Below are 18,909 nucleotides of genomic sequence, written 5' to 3'. Positions count from 1 at the left end.
TGGTGCATCCTTCTTAGGGCAGATCATACAACCTGAGATCTACCAACTTGTTATAATTTTTTTTCCCTTCTTTTTCTGGGATTCTAGTCAAAGAGCAAGTTACTGTCCAAATGTGCACAGCAAACATTTGTAAATGCTGTATTTTTCCATTATTTAACATTTATCTCCAAATTAGATGAAGTAGATGGATTAATAAATGAAACATACACTAAATGTATTCACTGCCATTTATCAAAGCACTCAGGAAACATACTGATGAGTGTTCATAAATAGACAGTGAGAGATAAAAGCCATTTTTTGCATTACAAAAGAATTCACAGATCATTGAGATCTGCATAGTCACTTTTTTGTTTACAGGGTGTTCCGTGTTTATATCACTAACCCTTAGGCAAGATGAAAGGAGAATTTCTGCTGCTCTGTTTTGGATTTATTATGCTTGATGAAATGGGATCTATTGCTTGTTCACACTCAATTTCACACAATCTTAAGGATGTTTTGTAGGTACAGCAAATGAGTGTTGCATCATGCTGCAGAGCAGCACATACTGTCTCTTCAGGGGTGTTTGCAGAGAGCAAAGGGATCTTATCTGCCAGCTAGCCTTGTCTGACTTGCCTTTTTCTGTACATCAGAAAGGTCATATGAAGATGAAAGATACTTACAGAGACTACGAGAAATCTCAGTCTACATGAAGAGTGAAGAACACGAAGGTCTGTCTCTGCACTGCATTCCATGGCTGTCTGCAGAGAGGCAGGCTGCTGACACCACTGGAAATCTCAAAGAAGTAGACTCACCATGCCTTGCACAGGGAGCTGTGAGTGCAGGCAAATGAGATGAGTGCAGTGCAGAGGTAGATCACCAATTTGTTACTGAAGCTAAAAGCTAGGCGTGACCCTGGAAATGATTTTAACATAGAGGAAACACAGAGAGCTTCTATTCAGGGCCATGTCTACATGTGGCACAGATTAAACTGGAATTGCTGTAGGAATGAGGAAAGCCAAACTCCTGGAGTAGCAAATTTACTTAAAAAAAAAAAAAAAAAAAAAAAAAACCTGTAAATGTGGGACTCTTGGAGTTGGATGAAGTGTACGCAAAAGGCTTTTCATTCTTAACAACTGTAGAGCACCTTTAGCCTTTCTGAAAAAGAATGAGTATTAAGAACTTCTCAAGAACTTCAAGTGCTTCTCTCCCTGATGTAATAAACAACATCCAGATTTGGGTGTTGGATGGCACTTGTTTACCAAAGATCTGATCCTCTGTCCTCATCTGCTGCTTTTGCACCATTTAGGGTCAAAAACTAAATATCATGCACGTGTGGACAACTTGCCTCTACATTTTCTCATACATCCACAGATATCTTTGAAAGCGTAAACCCATGTCTTTGCACTGGATGATCTCACCAACAAGTAGGTGAAAGATAGATTGTAGCACCACGCACATTAATACAGAAATGCAGTCTGCCCTGGAGCTAATCCTCTTTATCCTGCAAAAACCAGAAGGGTTCCAGCAAGTCCTGTGGTGAAAAGCAAGTAACATTAACTGAGTATGCACCCAAATGGCATTTTTTCCTAGGCCTAATTTTGTTCTAGCACATAAAAAGAAACAATGAAACAGGACTTTGGTAGTACGTCTTACATGTAACGTAGGAGCCCTGCATGCAGTTCAAGGAAGGAGGCCCAGTGCTGCTCACAAGTTATTGGTTTTTTTGTTTGTTCGGTTGGTTGGTTGGGTTTTTTTATTTGCTGTGGAGTGGGGAATGCTTTAATTGAGAGACAGATGTTGAATGCACGTATTTGGATTGGATGTACAGCACTAGTGTCTTGCTCAGAAGAGCTATTTCCTCCTCCTCTGCTAATCCTGCATAACTGCAAAGGTATTTATGCAGTTAGCCAATGAACTTCACTGCAAACTTCATCAGCTCTGTGGAGGATGTGAATGCAAATCAGTGGAAATACCTACAAGTGGGACTGAGAGGAATTGTCTTGAGAAGATCCATCCTCAAAACCGTGTAGATGCATAAAGTCCATAGGTACTTATCTCTTTGTGGTACTGGGACATAACATGTGCTATTACTACTTATCCGTGAGCTTTGTGCAGCTCTTCAGAGTCCAGGGATGGACTCTCAGAGCTCTGATCTTGAAGGGCATCACAGGATCCTCTTCTAGGAGACTTTGCAGATCTGCTGGGATGTCCTGACCCTGGCATTCAAAGCCCAGATGGTACACACATAATTCTCCCAGGGCAGACTAGTCCCTGCATCTGAAGGAATGTCTTCTAGGTCTCAGGGCTTGGCACAAAGGAAAACCCCAAAGGAAAAAATAAAAGAAGTGGTTTTTTTATCTATATATATTTTTAGTGGACAAGTAAATGCATAATGAGGCTAAAGGGAAGATAGAACTTACAGTAAACTTTGTTTATCCACATAGCTTTTATAGCCCCATCAAAACTCCTTTAAGTAGCTGCTTGTAGAACTTTGGTATTAATATCAGCTGAAGAGTGGAATAAGTTAAATATGAGGTGCGTGGGACCCAGATTTGAGCATCCATCTGATACTGGAGCAGGGAAAGATGGCAAGTTACCAAGATGCCTTTTGGTTTCTAGTTTCACACAGTTGAAATTCCTCCCATACGAGAGTCTGCAGTTTCATGTCCTCTGGTATATGTGCCTCCAAGAGTGAGCAGTGACCCTACTTTTCAGCAAACCCTGCTGGGATGCACCATCTCCATGCAGCTTTCTGTGTGGGGCTGTCAGCCCCACGAAGAACAAATTCCAATGGGGACATCAGTGAAGATAAGCTCCTGTTGAGAACAAAACTTAAGAGCAAATTTTTATAGATGAAGCCCTAATTTGAGTTGACAAATGCCTGTTACTAGTTTAAAGCTGGGAAGATTTGCCCTGTTGAGTGTATCAGAGTTTAATCAATGCTTTAAATTATTTAAATAATTAATATATTTTTTTTTTTTTCCTGAAAGGGAACCTCCAACCTGCTTGGACATTTAACTGATATGTGAGCCAGATTCCTCAGATAATTAGCAGAGGAAGATATTCTCTCAATCTATGGGGAGGGTTTCAGATCCCTGCTCTCTGACTTCTTCTTTGGAGCAGCCCTCCTTTCCTCAGTGGCTATTGAGGGATTTTAGGGTGCTCAGGAATCTATATTGGACTGTGAGATTACATTCCCATGTGAAACGCACCTGTTTTGTCTATATTTTGCTATGAATTGTTGACATCATTCAAATGCAAAGTTTTATACCTGTGCTGGGGACAATAGGGAAGATGGAAGAATGATGGAAGTTCAAAGATTCTCAAGAAAAGTGAAATCCGTGGAGGTAATGAAGGAAATAATTCCTTTTTTCAATCTATCTCTACCCTTATTCAATTTTATGTGGCTGTCTTTCTTTATATACTTTATTGTATTAGACAAGCCAAAACCCAGACCTGGAACATTTCTCTGGAAGTCCAGAGAATTATGCTGGAAACAGATTTGGTCAACTGGACTTTGCTTCTGTGATTTTTAGATGAATTGGCTACCTAAGTGAAGACATGATTCATTAGATTGGTTAAATGCAAAACCTTTTATGTCTTTCTCCTAAGTTATATGTATCTCTAAGAAAACCCAGAACAGATGGTTTCACACATGATATTGAACAGCCCAGGGACCTGACCACAGAGGTCATGTCTCCTGTCATGTTTATGATCCAGACTGTGTAGGGCTGTTTTTTTCTCTATAACACAATGCTCCTGGACATATACTAGGCCAATAAATGCTCTACCAGAAACTAGAAAACCTTGTGGATGAGAGAGCCATCACTAAGAAAATGCAAACTCTCAGTTGATTTAGTCAGTTTTCCCTATTGTTTTGGAAGCCATATGGCCTTGCACTAACTTGGAAAACTACCCGGAGAAAGAAAGGGGTGGCTACAATTCACATCAATATCTGTGGTGTTAGAGCAGTATTTCAGGTTTCTACAAAACATATGGCTATTGTCCTAATTTATAGTGTGCATTAATTTGACATTAACAGGCATTCATGCTCAGCATTGCCTTGCATGACATTTGTTTGCAATGCTTTATTTTTGAGCTTCTACATTTTGCAGAGCATCTGTGGCTCAGCCTTATATTTCACAGAAATGAACAGCATTGGTTTCACATTGTTTTGTCATTTGCTCTGGAAAAGAAGATAGCAGTGGGGAGTATACCAAGAGCTCAAAAATAAGCAAATGCTTAAATGCTTTCTTGGATTTGAACCAGAATAATAAACCTGGAAAATGGCAATGTTGCACTGTGAATCAGTATAGAAAGTCTTATTTTACTTAATTAAAAATGGTCTTGGATTCTTTATTTTAAGCGAAGATTCCTATCACTCTACATTTGTACTGAATCATAGTTTAATGCATGCATACATGTGGTTTTAATATGACACCTCTAGAATTTATCTGGTTCATTATTCTTGTGTTATTCAAACACTACTTTGTGCGGCCTTTATTTCACACTGTCTGCATCAAGCTGCAGTAGAAAGACAGACATACCACAGTGAAAAATAGAGGAAGAACTGTGAATTGCCCACTCATCCTATTGCCTTGTCCTGGACAAGCTTTATCTACATCCTTTTGTTAACATGACACTTCATTGAAAAATCAGGTTGTGTCTTCATAGTATGATTAATAGAAGTGAGGTGCAAGCCAGTTAAAGATAATTTTGGATAGTTCGATGTTGAATTACTGAATTTCAAATTGCAAAGGGGGGTTCTTTAAAATACCAGCCAAATGGGTTCATTTTATCTAACTTACTGGGATCTACAGTTCTGGGAGGCCTTTTTAAGTGTGAAAAATTTCATTAGGCAAGGATGTTTTTGTATTACTGAAGCATGGCAAAGCCAGCAAGAGTTTCTCCTCAACTATTTTAGAGCTCAATTTTTGCAAGGAACAGAATAGTCTTGTTTAACCGTTACACTGAAATTTGGCTGTACATTGAGGTGCACAGTTGAAAACTGGGAAGTCATTTTCACTGGCTTTGTTTCTGTTTCACTGACTTTGTTATGTTCATTATTGTACTTTCAAGAAGGTGAATGAGGGAGTCTCTTTTTGACGAAGGGCTTTTCATTCCGAAAAACAGAATTTTCAGAATGGATGATGACACCATGCCCCAGCATGGCATATTCTTATGCCTCCTCATTGACTGTGCTTCCATTTTCACTTGCTGAGCACAAAATCTGGCCTGAAGAGAACTGTCTAGAAAAGATAGATGGCTACATATCTTTTGACATAGTATGTTGGATTAAAACAGTAATCAAACTCAATATTCTGATCTCAGTGCACTGAATTACATAGACATGTCTCTGCTAATGGTTTTATGTTAATAAACCTATAAACACCAAGAAACTACTTGGCTTAAGAGGAACAGCTGTCATGCTTAAAATTATCCATACCAAAGAAGTACCTGTTCAATTCAGGTTAGTTAGTAGCTGCTGGCCAAAATAAGTGCTGTATCTTCAAAAAATCTGCATAGTGAATACTGCTGGGATGCTAACTAGTAACTGAACCTAGTAATTCGTGTTTGTTCCATTAAGACATTTTCTTCAGCTAAGTGGTGCACTGTCAAAGTGAATCTAGCATACTATCATGTAGGAGTTTTCCTGCATTCATCAAGGCTGTCTATTATCAACCATATTTGCCATTCTTATGTTGAAGGCCAAGAGTTACATCTAAGCATTCAGTAAACAATAGTGGCCTTTGGTAAACATATCAAAGATAATGAAAGATTTTACATTAGTTTTCCTTGAGCGTGTTCTTGCAGGGAAGATCATTGTTACAATGGGATCTGTGAAAAAGTTCATAGGGCATATGTCAAGCTTCATAATATCCAGTTTCCATGGAGAGAAGGGGCTGGGACAAATTTTTAAGAGGCAACCTTATCCTGGGCCAGGTTTGTGAAAAAAAACTAGAACTGTAAGAAGGATTTTGAGTGCAAAGACAATATTTTATTTCACTTGTAGAGGCCATCAAAAAAGCATGCATTATAAACTATGAGAAAAATATATACCAACAAAGTAAAATTGGGCCACCACATAACTTTCAGTCAGTGCTGAGGAAGGTGGAGACTAGCAGACAAAATGCAGGATGGCCTGGTGGGTAAGGCACTGCATGGAGTTAGGGGATGGTTCTTCATTTAGGCATCTGAGTTCCTGGACCTTATTGAGTTATGGGAGGAAACCATGGAAGATTTCCTCAAAAGGAAGGGGAGCACAAAAAGGCACCCAGTTTCTGTTTTGTTTGAAAATCTACTCTTATGAGTGAAGGAGCACTGAAAGGTGTCATGTGGTGGGTGAACCCAGAGTCTTCAAAATTCCTCCTTGATCCCTCTCTCCAGCACAAACCAAAGCAAAGCATGAGCAGCAGTGAATAGAGATGGACTGAAAAAATGGACCACTGTGGTCCTTTCAGTAAATAAGTCTTTATTTTAGAAGGCTTCTTACCCCTTCCACTGGGAGCTTTCTGAAGTGTGTATACAAATCTCTATTTTGCAAGAACAAGAGTTTAAATTTCCCCCAGTTGTTATGTCCCAGCAGCACTTTTCTGTTATGCACCTCCCAAGGTCCAACATAGGTCCTCAGACACCAGAAAAACAGGTTCATTTACCCCCACCCAGTTGGGTAATTTCTCCCCTTCATACTTTTCAGAAGTGAAATATGTGAAAATACAAATTAATTCATGTTCAGTTTTCTTGTGGATTAAGGTCTCTGGCTTCTGCAATCATTCCTCTGCAAATGCCTTACAGGATTATCCTGGATTCAATATTCTGAACAAATAAACACCTCTAAGCAGGAGTACACATTTCAGTTTTTAATTAAAAGACAATTTTCAATGACTGTATGTGATTTATTATAGTCAATCATGTTATCTCTTGAAAGATTGTTTTCATGTTTCCCTCTTCGTTTTTTTTTTCCTTTCTGCTTGCCTTTCAAACTTTTCTGTCTTGATGGGTACATATGAGTGTCTACACAACAAAGGATGAGAGACAGAGATGCTGGATGTGAAATCCATTTGCAAACAGAATTGTCATCTTGTATGCCATCTTAAATCTGTTTCTATTGGGGGACCTGAAAAGAGGTGTAGATAATGATATACCTGTCTACACTAGAGCTATAATGTATCCTTCTAACGCACTGTTATTGGTTAAGATGGGCTCCAAATCACATTAACTGAGACAATTCCACCACTCTTAGATCCTTATACACCTCTCTGTTCTTGACTAATAATCATTTGGGTAGGAATCACTGATAATAGAAATGTCTTCTAGTTTTCAGCACCTTTGAAACTGCAAGCAGATGGACAGTAATTGAGTATCACTGAAAACGGACCTAGGAAAATATTGAACTGCTTGCATGAAACAGGAAAACACATGCTGGACAACATGTATTTTTTCAAGTTCACAGAGATTAAAATTGCAATAGTAAATAAAAATATGTGTTGAAATGCAAGTTTAAAAGCAAAATCACAATGGTGAAAAACAGTTTATGGGAGAAAGACACTGGGAGAAAATCAGAGGTGATGCACGTCTTGCTGCCCTCCTCCTCCAATGGCCCAGGCAGTAGGGGAAGGAGTCAGTGCATTGGAATCACAGTTTCTTCCCCAAGACCTTCCTGCAGTTTGTACTCATGTACATGAACGGAAGGAGGCAAGAGTGAAGGATGAATTCCCTCTAACACTGTGAGGCCTGTTTGGGCCGTCATTTAGTGATGCAAATAGTTTGAACTGTGAATAATTATTTTTATGTACTCTACTACATCCTCAGAGATCAAGTCCCACTTGTATTACCATATGATACTCGAACCTAAAGGGTTAACCATTAGAAATAGAAATGTACTGTATCAGAAGAAAAGATGAAGAATTTAAGCTCTGCCATACCATGCTGGCTCCTTTATATCATCAGCAGTGTTAGGCCTCAGAAGCTGTAAAGTTGCTTGGAGAGAAGAAATAGTTGAACTTTACAGCACCTCAAAAGCCATAGAATGAGGTAGCAGCAGAGATGGGATCCAGCAAGAGGTATGAGATCAGCTGTGGATTCTCCTGGCTTTCTGTCCCTCAGTAGTAGAAGCACTCAGCTCCCTTCCATGTGGACACAGAAGAAGCAGATACTCTGCTGGCTGCTCACCTGCTCTCCGAATGAATACAGCTTTGCATTTTACTTTGTATTTGCCAACTATTAGTTTTGAGCAGCCTCTTCAATCTCACGTTCTGAAGCAGAGCCATGGAGACAATTAGCTTTCATCAAATAGATGCAGTGTCTGCTTTGGTCTCTGGCAAAAAAATGTGGGCAGAATTTAATCCAGAAACCACATACGTGAAAATCTCAGGGAAGGTCATGAGCCTGGAAAAACTTGTTGTCTTGGTAAAGACATGTCCTTTGAATTCCTTCTTCTCATGGCAGCTCCACAGTTGCTTGCTTGCATTCTTGCTTAATTTTATTAATTTGTTACATGTTCTTAGAGGGCCTGCCTGCATTGCTGATAGGATAATCCCTTCCTCCTCTTCACTTGGACCTCTGGTTGCTACACTCCTTCCAGAGCCTTATGTACTTCTGGCTACTTCCCTGCTAAGCTGTAAACCCCCTTAATCTCGTTCTAGGGTTTGTACCTCAGCAACTTGAATTCTTTCAACAATTCCAACAGCTGCTTCTAAATTTCACCACATAGAGCTTGTTCTCTCAGAATACAGGTACAGGAAAGGAAAAAAAAACGCTAAGCAGCAAATGAATAGCAATGGATCTAATATTTCATTAATGAGAGCTGCTGAGCAGTTTCCAATTTGCTTCTGCCTCCTGGCAGGGATGAGGACAAAACAAGGACATTTTTCATTCATGCATCTTGAATGTTGAGTAATCTCAATCTCACAGCATTGCTTAGATATTCTCACTTTTCTTCTTCTCTGAAGTAAGTCTGAGATTTTTTAAAAATTGTTATTATTGTTTATTACTTACCGCATAAATAGAATAAGGAAGAAAACGCACAAGGGTCCAAGACACCTCTTTACTTATGGCCGTAAGGTAAATCTTATTATATTTTCTACATCAGCTCAAACAAAAGAGCTTCTCAAACCATTACCCATCTCCAGCTATAGCCAGCAGCAGATGCTGAGGGACCATATAAAAAGAAGGCACCTGCAACATGCACAGCAAGTCTTTCCAGGTCTTTGAGAACAATGCTGGAGATTTATTTCTACTGTTGTTTGACAGTCCTGATGGATCCTTTTCCACACACATAGGGAAATATTATTTAAATATCCAGCATTTCATCATTTTAACTCAATAATAATTTTCGCATATGAAGCATCCTGTGCAAGCCAGTTTTGCAGTTAATATAAGCATTGGCAGGAGAAACACATCCTCCTGTCTCCCCTAACAGCTGTTCCTGCTGACTTCACTCAACTTTTCCTGGTTTGTGTCTTTTAAAAAGCAACATAAACCTCTCTCCTGCTTGCATTCACAATGTTATAAGCTTCAGGTCTATTTCCCTCCACTGTTTTCTAAGCTGGAGTTCTCATCTGTCTAATTGCCATGTTCAGAGCCAATTCCACAGCTTTCTATGTGGTACTTTATAGCTCTGAGCTTACCAAACCTGCACACAGCAAGTCCAAGTCAGGCATACGACATTTATGGGAGGCACTACTGCATTTCTAACATCTTTCTTCACTCAGTTGTTTTACTGTGCTGAGATATTTCTTTTACTTTTATTCAGTTGTATCTCTCTTTTAAGCCTCTAATCAGGTAACAAACATTCTCCATACCACCACTAAAGCACCCACTCCAATAGCCCTGTTATTTCCTTACAGAAATCATGCTTTTTCTAATACTGTTCTCCATTTGAAACAAAATCTTGTGAGAGGCTCTTTTCATTTCTACAATAATTTTGATTTTGATTTTGAAATACTACAGCCAGTAAAACAGAGCATCTTTGGGACAGTTATACCTTGAACAATCTGTTCAGCTTTAAAACACAATACATTTTTATTTTCTCATTAATTATCAGGTAAATTGCGATCAGGTAACTTGCATCATCTATGCCATATAAAATGTAGGCCCAGCAATGTACCTCGTCTTGCAGTTTATGCAGTCTGAACAGGAGTAGCTGAAATCTTCCACCACCATCATTATAATTATTATTCCTTTACAGTCTCTTGTACTTTGTATAGAGATGAATGTCCCAATCCGCCAAATGATTGTGTTGTACCTGCATCCTCTGCTCTTCCCATGTGGGTAAGGAACTTCAGTGCTTGGAGTTTCTGTGATACTGGAACAGTTAAAATCCTTCTAATGCAGATCAATGTTTTCATTGAATTAACCACATCCACAAACCACCAGTGGGTGGTTTTTCTTCTCCGGATTTTGCCATAAGAGATCACTCAATTGTACAATTTCCTCACAGGTCAGTGAGGTGAGTGCTACATGCAGCCTCTGCGTGAACAAATCCTCTTGCACAGAGACTCCTGCTGGGCTCTGAGCCTCACCTCTTATCCCACCTGAACTGGAAGGCACCAGCTCTTTCTCCATCTATTCCACTAACAGCAGCTGGGGCTGCTGAATCAGTCACTGAAAACTGTTGTGTGTGTGCAGTGTGGTTCTTACTGCAGTGTCTTTCTGCAGTAATGCTGGATTCCCTAGAAGACAGAGAGGTGGTGGTGGTGGTGGGAGGGGATATTATTTGGACCCTGGTTTCAAACAAGGGCTGTTTTCTCCTGTACAACGCAACTGCTTAGGTTGGTGGGGGCACAGAAGCCAGTTCTCTCTGTGGAGACTATGGGAGCGTGCAGGTTAAATTTCTGAGGGCTGCATGCACACGGTAGCAGCAGCCATTGTGACTGGAAGCAGAGCCTAGTTCCCGGCTCCCCAGGAGAAAGCCACATCCCTCTGTACCTACAGCAGCTGCTGCTTTTTGGCAACAGTACAAATAGTAAAAACAATCCCGGGGAGGTGCTAAAAGCAAAGAATTGATCGTTATCACTGCCTCAGCTTGGGGAAGGGGATAAACAGAATGTAATAAGTCTCAGATTTCTACAGTTGTTATTTCTCTCGGGGAAATAAACCTTTCCACTCTTAGCCAGTTAAGAGGAGGTCAGAGGCATGCCAGAGGAAGCAGCTACCATTAGCAGACATGAAGAACAGATCTAGTAAGCCTGCCTGCACAAAATAGATTGTTGAAATGATAATGGCTAAGCACTACTCTAGCTGATGCAAAAGCTCAAGAATTTTGGTTTCTTAACAGGAAAGCATCACGTTTTAGCCCCATAGATGAATCACATTAAGACAGAAAGGGACAACCTATCCTTGCAAAAATGCAAGGTATTGGAGCTGCTGCAGCATTTCAGCTGTGGTACAGTGCAGCCCCTCATGCTCACCCAGCTCAGGGTTTGCCCTGCTAGCAGAAATGGAACATGGTCCATCTTCAGGGCCTCTGCAAGCAGGCACTGTCAAGTGCTTGAATGCAAGAAAGCCCTTGAATGAGCAAAAACAGAGCAAAATACCCAGGGAAAAGGTTTATTCCTATCCCTGTCATCTGGAGATGGCTTGTCCCCTGCAGAAAACGAATTTGAATTATTTCAGAATCTATTTTAACCCTGCACTATGAATATTTTCTTTGCTAGTCTTGGTGTATAATCAATTTCTCCGGTGTTGATCAGCTTCTGGCCGTAATAATATCCTACGGTAGTGAAGCCTACAGGCTGGTTACCTACTGCTAGAAACAGTGTATTGCATCCTGCTTGCTCTCTGTTGCTTTGTGGCTGGCACTTCCTGCAGTGATGTGTTGTATCACTGTGGCTAACGATCTGTGCTTCAGCAGCCCTGATGCTGAAGCAGCACAAAGCACAGCAGCAAGGTTGTTATGCATTGCTAAGGCTTGACTTTTCTCAGGAGCCAGACAGCTGGCCTGACAGTGAAGAATACCTGCTTCAGATGCCAAGTTTCTTTTTACTTGCCCCTCCCCTTCCGTATTCGTAGAGACCACATAGAACTTCAGACTAAACCATTTATTTAGATGAAAGTTAGCTTTCTCAGCAGATTGTATTGAATTTGCTGTGATTCAAGTCAGAAAACAGAAGTCTCTCTACAGCTTTCTCTGTATGATGCCCATGTGTCTCTGTAACAGCATCAGGCTCTTATGCATCGTGGTCTTGAATGCTGCTCCTATACCTGGGCTAATATCACCACTGTGCTAAGAGGATCATAGCATGAGAGGGAAGCTCTCTCTGTAATTCTCCATAAAACTAACTAATTAAATAAATCTGAGTCAGCTCCAAAAATTATTACTGAATTTGAAACAGTGGTACAAAGAGATCTAAATTTGAGATTGCTGGAATCTACTCTGTTGAGTTAAGGCTCAGGTTTCTTTCCCTTTCAGTTGGTCTTTTATAGTCTCCTCCACAGCATTTTTCCTTTCATACCCTTGTCACTTCAGTCACAGAAGAACCCTGCAATCATCCAAAGGGACAACACAGCATTACACATGCTTGGCCACAGAAAGTCAAGTTTCTCAATATAACTTTCTGCCAAGTGTGTGTCTCCATCTGTTATCATGCAGAAAACATGTATCAAAGAACCAACCTGTAATGTCCAAGGGCCTGAGGATATAGTTTGTCTGCATGCACCTCTCTGCCCTTTTGCCGGTTGTCTGCTAGCCTATGATTTCTCCACAAAGCAACTTTGAGAAAACGCATCTTGTTAATGAGCTAGAGAAGTTGAGTTGGTTGTTTTAATCCTTGTTTTAGTAACGAGGAATGGTGCAAAAATGTGGTGTCGTCGTTTTTTTTTTTTCTTGCCACCAAGATTGCTATTCAGCCAGCTCTATATGACTGAATTAATTTTTTATCGACCAGAAACACAAGCACTGAGGTCACTCACATTATGCTGTGATATGAAGGAGCCAAAAATCAGGACGTCTGCCTTAATTTATCCCTCAGCGATCTCACTGATTCATAGCAGAGAGCTGGAAGAGTGAACTTCCCTCAGCATGGTAGGCTGATTTATAAGGTGGAAGAAACACCCAGTGCTGCTCCGAAGCCTAGGATTACTTTGGTTTGCTGCCCCAGCTGCATCAGCATTATGTCACTGAGTTGTTTATAGTGCTCCCTTCCATGAGCAGATGTGCTGTCTGGGCTCACTTACTTTCCAGCCTTTCCTATTTCCCAGGTAATGTCTGGAAGGTGACAATGTTCCCATCGCTGGTATTTCTCAGGGTGGGCCCTCATGGGGCTGGGCCCATGCACGCCAAGCAACCTTATTCTGCCAGGTGGCTCCAACTGAAGCCATCTGAAGTAACAGCAAGTCATCCTTTCAAAGATATTTTACTTTTTTTTTTCTCCATTTCAGTGTCTTGGCTGGTCCTGAGTGAAATTTTCCCTGGTGGGATCAGGGGACGAGCCATGGCTTTGACATCTAGCATGAACTGGGGAATAAACCTTCTCATTTCCTTGACATTTTTGACTGTCACTGGTAAGATTTCTCTGTGTTCTCTCACGCTGATATTCTCCTCATGGACATAACAGAAGTCTCAACTATGCAAATAGTACTGCTGAAATTGCACCCACTGTGCCCAGGAGACAGACTCAAAGACTTACTTGGGTGCTCTATGTTAGTTTCCTTCGTACCTTACTGAGTCTGCTTGTGGCAATTCTGTGTCTCCCACAGACCATTTTTAAAAAGCCATTTCCTTAGAAAGATGAAAATATATGATATTTAGGATTTAGCCCTGCTCCTTCTGAAGTCAGTGAAAGTTCTGCTCTATATTAAATCACAGCTTTTTGGATCAGACATAGTTTTCCTCACGAAGAAAAAAAAAAAAAAAAAAAAAAGAGAGAACATCCTATAGAAATCAACCTCTTTTTTTGCAGGATTATCCTGACTTTAAGGAAATTTCATTTAGGAAAAGGTGTCTTTGGAAGGTGAAAGTGTTTCATGTTTTAATACAAGAAAGTAGACTGTCACAGTATAATTTATAATCAAGGGAAAGCCTTAAATTCCAAGTTGGAAATTCATTGATTGGCAAATAATCTTTTTCTAATTTAATTTCATAGGAAGTATTGCAAATTTTGGTTTACAACCTTTCTCTGAAGAAAATATGGGCTGAAAGTCAAACTATATGAGAGAACTGAAATTCCAAATTTACTTTAACTCTGCATAACTCAGCAACAGATGAAGAGGCAGGCAAGCAACTGTTATCAGACCCACAAAAAGTTGAGGTGATTTCATCCTGTTAGATATATTTTTAAATTGAATATTTAAATTAAGTGCGATCTATGACTAAAATGAGTTTCACATTGGCATTTTCTGAGAGAGAGGGGGAGAGAAAAAGTTCTCTTTTACCAGAACTAGGGCAAAATATGCCAGGTTAAATTCAGTGTGTCTATATTGGCACTTTAGCTTCTTCAGAAGAAATTTTTCCAGTTGTCTACACTTGTGACACTTTGGTCTCCATCACAGAGCAGTCCTGAACCGCTTTTCAACAAAACCAAATGGGAAAATGCACCATGAATGCTCTCTATCTGCCAATACGTGTCCAGATCTTGGACCACACTAGAGCTAAGGAGATGTTCCTGAAATCAGATGGTGTGCATCTTGAATAATAGTTGACCTGGAATTACTTTTCTGTCATAAAGCACTACTTGTTAATGCATACATAGTCATTGCTTTGGTCTCAATTATGGTGAACGTAGATCCACAGCAACTTTGCTGGTTTAGCAGATGTGATCTGGATTTCTGAAAGTGTAACTATATGCAATTACAAGTTCCTAATCTGGGGTAGAAAGGCAGAATCGGAAAATCTGTCTTCAGACAAATTTATGTGGAGGTCAGTATGGCCAGCAAGTATCTGATGTGTAAGATAGCAGTTGGAACAGAAGCTTCAGCTGCAATTTTTAGCTCATGATACAACTGACAACTGTCTCAGCATTCTGGTCTAGTTTTAACAGGGAAGAACACTAAGGACCTGTCTATACAGAAGCGTGTATGAGGTGAGATTTCCAACAACATGACAGTAGTGGCAGAGTCCATTCCTTCAGCCTGAGGTCCTCTCTGCCGCCTTAAACTCAAAACAAAACAAAACAAAACAAAAGAAAACAAAACAAAAAACACAAAAACTTTGAGTTTTTAACTGGCTCCATTAGGAATTATCTTTGGGTCTCTTTTTCTCTCCCAGAAATGCTGGGAACTGACAGCCTGGTGGGATTAATTGAGACAACTGCCACAGTGTGAAAAATGCTCTTATTGCTCCATGAAAGAATTTGCAAAAAAAACCAGACATGGGTGGAATTTCAAGGCGCTTGTGACCCCCAGTGCCCTGGCATGAAACAGCAACAACGGTTGCTCACTGTTTCTATCCAAAGTGACAGCAAACAAAATAAATCAATGGGTTTATGCTAAATGGGTCAATATGAGTTGCTTAGTTGGTTGTTTTTTTTTTTTTTTCTCATCAAGACTGAAAAAGCAAAAACATTTCACAAATGAAAAAGCTAAGAATAACAGCCTGTTTTCTAACATCTCCTTTGTGTTTGGGGCTGTATCCTATAGAAAGGTTGCAGCAGAAAAAGTAATATTTGAAAACTGAAGAACTCTTTTTTTTTCCTTTATAGAGCTTATTGGCTTGTCCTGGGTGTGTTTCATTTACACAGTAATGAGCCTAGCATCCCTGGCTTTTGTTATTGTGTTTATACCAGAGACGAAAGGATGCTCATTGGAACAAATATCCATGGAACTGGCTAAAGAGTAAGTACAAAGCGTGACTGCATCCCCATGGTGCCAGAGAGACAAAGCCTCCCAGAGATGTGTACCAACAAAACGGGAATACAAGCTGATATTTTTTTAGAAAAGTCATGTATTTTCAAGGCTTGAGCTTGCACATGCTAATCTCTCTGGCAAAGTAAAAAAAGTAAAGCTTTGCTGTTGTTGTGGGAGGACTGACCCAGAAGGGATGGTGGTTTCCAGCAACACTAATAACTGCCTGACTCCCCAGCACATTTGCTGAGTGGCCTTTTGAGGAGGAGGGAGCCCTGCTCTCCCACTTGGGCTGTACGCCTTTGGTTGCAGTTAGGAAAAGGGAAGGACAATGACCCTCTCTCCAGTACTTCAAGCCTCCATGTAAGTTTGGGTAGCTTTATTAGATGGGGGCTTTTCGCATGTGTTTACTGAATCTGGTGGCCCTGTGGACTCAATTTTTATTATCAGTGTGATGCTCCTAATTTCCCCATCTTTTTCAGTTCTTTTTAGCTATTGAATATATATATATATATGTGCATATATATATACACAAAAGCAGAGTCCCATAATGTGTCCAAAGAGGATATGTACCTACTTTTTTACCAGCCCAAAACTAAAAGACAGCATAGCTCCCACACTCTTCTGGCAGTGGCCCAGGGCATGGGCCTTGCAAAGCCTGTAGGGGTGGTGGTGGTGATTAGGGGCAGTCCTCTCGTGCAACGTGTCCTACTGACACTCAATAGCAATTTTTTATTATTTATTTATCTTTTTTTTAATTATTTTTATTTTATTCTCCAGTAAATACACAAAGACCCCCTTGTGCTGGATGAGCCAGCGCAGGGAGAAGCTGGTGCCGGTGGAACTACCCAACAGGGAGAAAGAACAGTTCTACTAGAGCTGAGGCAACCAAGGCAGCCTTTGCCAAAAGACTGACTCCGAGAAAAAAATACTGACACTACAATGGGACACATGGTTTCTTTGTTATACACAAGATAATCTCTCTCTTATTTCTTAGTAGACCTTCTTTCAGTGGTAGTTTATGGCCAGCATTAAAGATTGTTGTAGTTTGTAACTCACTGGAACACCAGGCTCCATCTGTTTCAAACCAGAATCCCTCACCTCCCCTAGGTTACTCTGACACACAGGAGGTGCATGGAAGCCAGAATGCTGTGCACAGTTCTTGTTATCTATACTCAGCAAGTGCTCAGAGCTGCAAGGAGCTACCGGGTGCCAAGGAGAAGGAAGAGTCTGTCTCACAGGAGGAGACTGCCAAAGACTTACGTCACTCCAACTCTTTGTCATTTCTCACCAAATGTATCCTAAATTACTGAACCAGCCTTAAAAAAGGGTTAGCTGTATGGCTCCCATGAAATAACTTAAGTCTATTTTTTCCTAAGAGGTTAATGAACCTCTTAGGAAAATAATGAATAATGAATAGATTAATACTTATTGGCAGATAAGTAAATGGCCCAAGAACCTGCAAACACTTTAAAAGCATATTGACTGTCTCAGCAGCCACATAGTGGCATTTCTCTCAGCATTTAATAGAGGGAGTAAGACTGACACGCTCAGCTGGAATACTGATACTACTTTGGACTACACACATGATCCCATTTTATTTACTGTCTCATAGCATTAAGACCACCTGACCATGTTCTGCACTAAAGGAACTTAACGATCAAGGTGAAGTTCTACTCCTGGACAGATTGAATCAGTTCTGATCAGATTCTGAGACTGTCACACATTTACACACTAATTTTGTAATTCTAGAGGAGAACACCTATTCATACAGTTAGTGTGTGTTCAAAACCTGAAAAGAAACTATTGACGCCAAGGCCATGATTTACCAAAGTCACTAGAAATTTAGCTACCTCAGGACTTTAGCTATCTACTGGTCAAATCTATGCCACAGCTTGCTTACACTGTAAGCTTTTAGGGAACTAGTGTCAAAATCTTGTTGGACTTTTTGTACAAAGATCAGGCAAGTGGTCATCACAACACAGGATTTTTAACTGTGAAGATCTTGTGTCATCTAAAACAACCAAAAATCTTGCTGAAGCTTTTCCACCAAACTTCTAGGTGATTGGTGAGCTATCTGGCTTATGGTTGCCTTATTTTTTCTGTTCTGATCCAAGAGCCATCAGTGCTCACACCTCATGAGTGTTATAAGACCTATCTGCTTTCAGAAATGCATATAATAGTGCACATAAGGCTCAGCAAGATACAGATTAAGGCACACACATCAAACATTAGGTAAAATCTTCCAATAAGGGTACATATAAGTACTATTGACATAGTCCTTAAGAAGCAAGAAGAGACCAAGCACACACAGGCTACACAAACAGTGGGGCCGTGCACCTAATTTTGAGGTGATTCAGGGTGAAGCCTCCTCCAGAAGGAGTAAGCACAAGGACTTCAGGTTCACATTGCAGAAAGGATTAGCCAAGCTGGTAGTAATGTACAGGATTCCCATCCCAAGTTCCAATCCCACTCTGGACCAGACGTACTTCCAGCTTTCCCATAGATGTGGAAGAGTTTCATTTCCATTACTTTGAATTTTCCAATAAAAAATGAAGACCTGCCCAGAATTTTGTCTGAGCACTACAGTCTCAATAAATAACAAGCTGTTAGAAGAGGCATCTTTGCCACTGCATGGAAGAGACCCTGCAGCTAAGAGTCTCCTTGCATTTTCCTGGCTGCACCAGGGACAGACTACTCAACACTGCAGCAGTGACAGAGGTAAGTGTATTCCTGTAACTTCTTCAAACAGTCACAAAAAGGATGCAAAATGTGTGAAAGCTCAGTCACAATGCAAGGATAGCTGGGTTGGAGCCATGGTGAAGAATAGTTTTGACAAATATTAGTGCCTTATTACTGGAGAAAAACAACAACAAAACATTCTATTACTGAAATGGAAAGATATTAAAATATTGGTTAAACTGTTGGTGCCGTGTAGCGTCTAATGAGTGTGTGTGAAGCCTACTAAGCACTAGGAAAAAAGTAGAAGATCCAGGAGATGTTCTCAAGTACCTATAAGGAGCTACTACAGTTCTGCTAATACTGTAACATTTTTTTTTTACATCAACACTAGCATTTTTTTTAATAAAACCTACCAGTTACACCATCTGTTCTAAACACTTGGCAAGTCATCTCGTCAAAAAAAAAAAA

The 18,909-nt window shown here is 40.2% G+C and overlaps 1 protein-coding gene across 1 annotated transcript in view; it reads left to right on the top strand.

Annotated features, from left to right (window-relative positions):
- Positions 1 to 18,685, top strand: part of SLC2A12 (solute carrier family 2 member 12) — a 29,581-nt gene extending 10,896 nt beyond the window's left edge. Inside the window, exons 3-5 of the mRNA XM_042885997.1 lie at positions 13,360 to 13,482; positions 15,618 to 15,750; positions 16,540 to 18,685. Of these exons, the coding sequence (XP_042741931.1) occupies positions 13,360 to 13,482; positions 15,618 to 15,750; positions 16,540 to 16,636 (353 nt within the window). The 3' untranslated portion in view covers positions 16,637 to 18,685. The remainder of the gene's footprint in view (positions 1 to 13,359; positions 13,483 to 15,617; positions 15,751 to 16,539) is intronic.
- The last annotated feature ends 224 nt before the right edge of the window (positions 18,686 to 18,909 follow it).

This window comes from Lagopus leucura, unplaced genomic scaffold (genome assembly GCF_019238085.1).
Source record: "Lagopus leucura isolate 7727_CA_CO unplaced genomic scaffold, USGS_WTPT01 Super-Scaffold_73, whole genome shotgun sequence".
In the NCBI taxonomy this organism is placed as follows: domain Eukaryota; kingdom Metazoa; phylum Chordata; class Aves; order Galliformes; family Phasianidae; genus Lagopus; species Lagopus leucura.
Note: the sequence above shows the minus strand (reverse complement) of the source record. Positions and strands in the feature narration are given on the sequence as shown.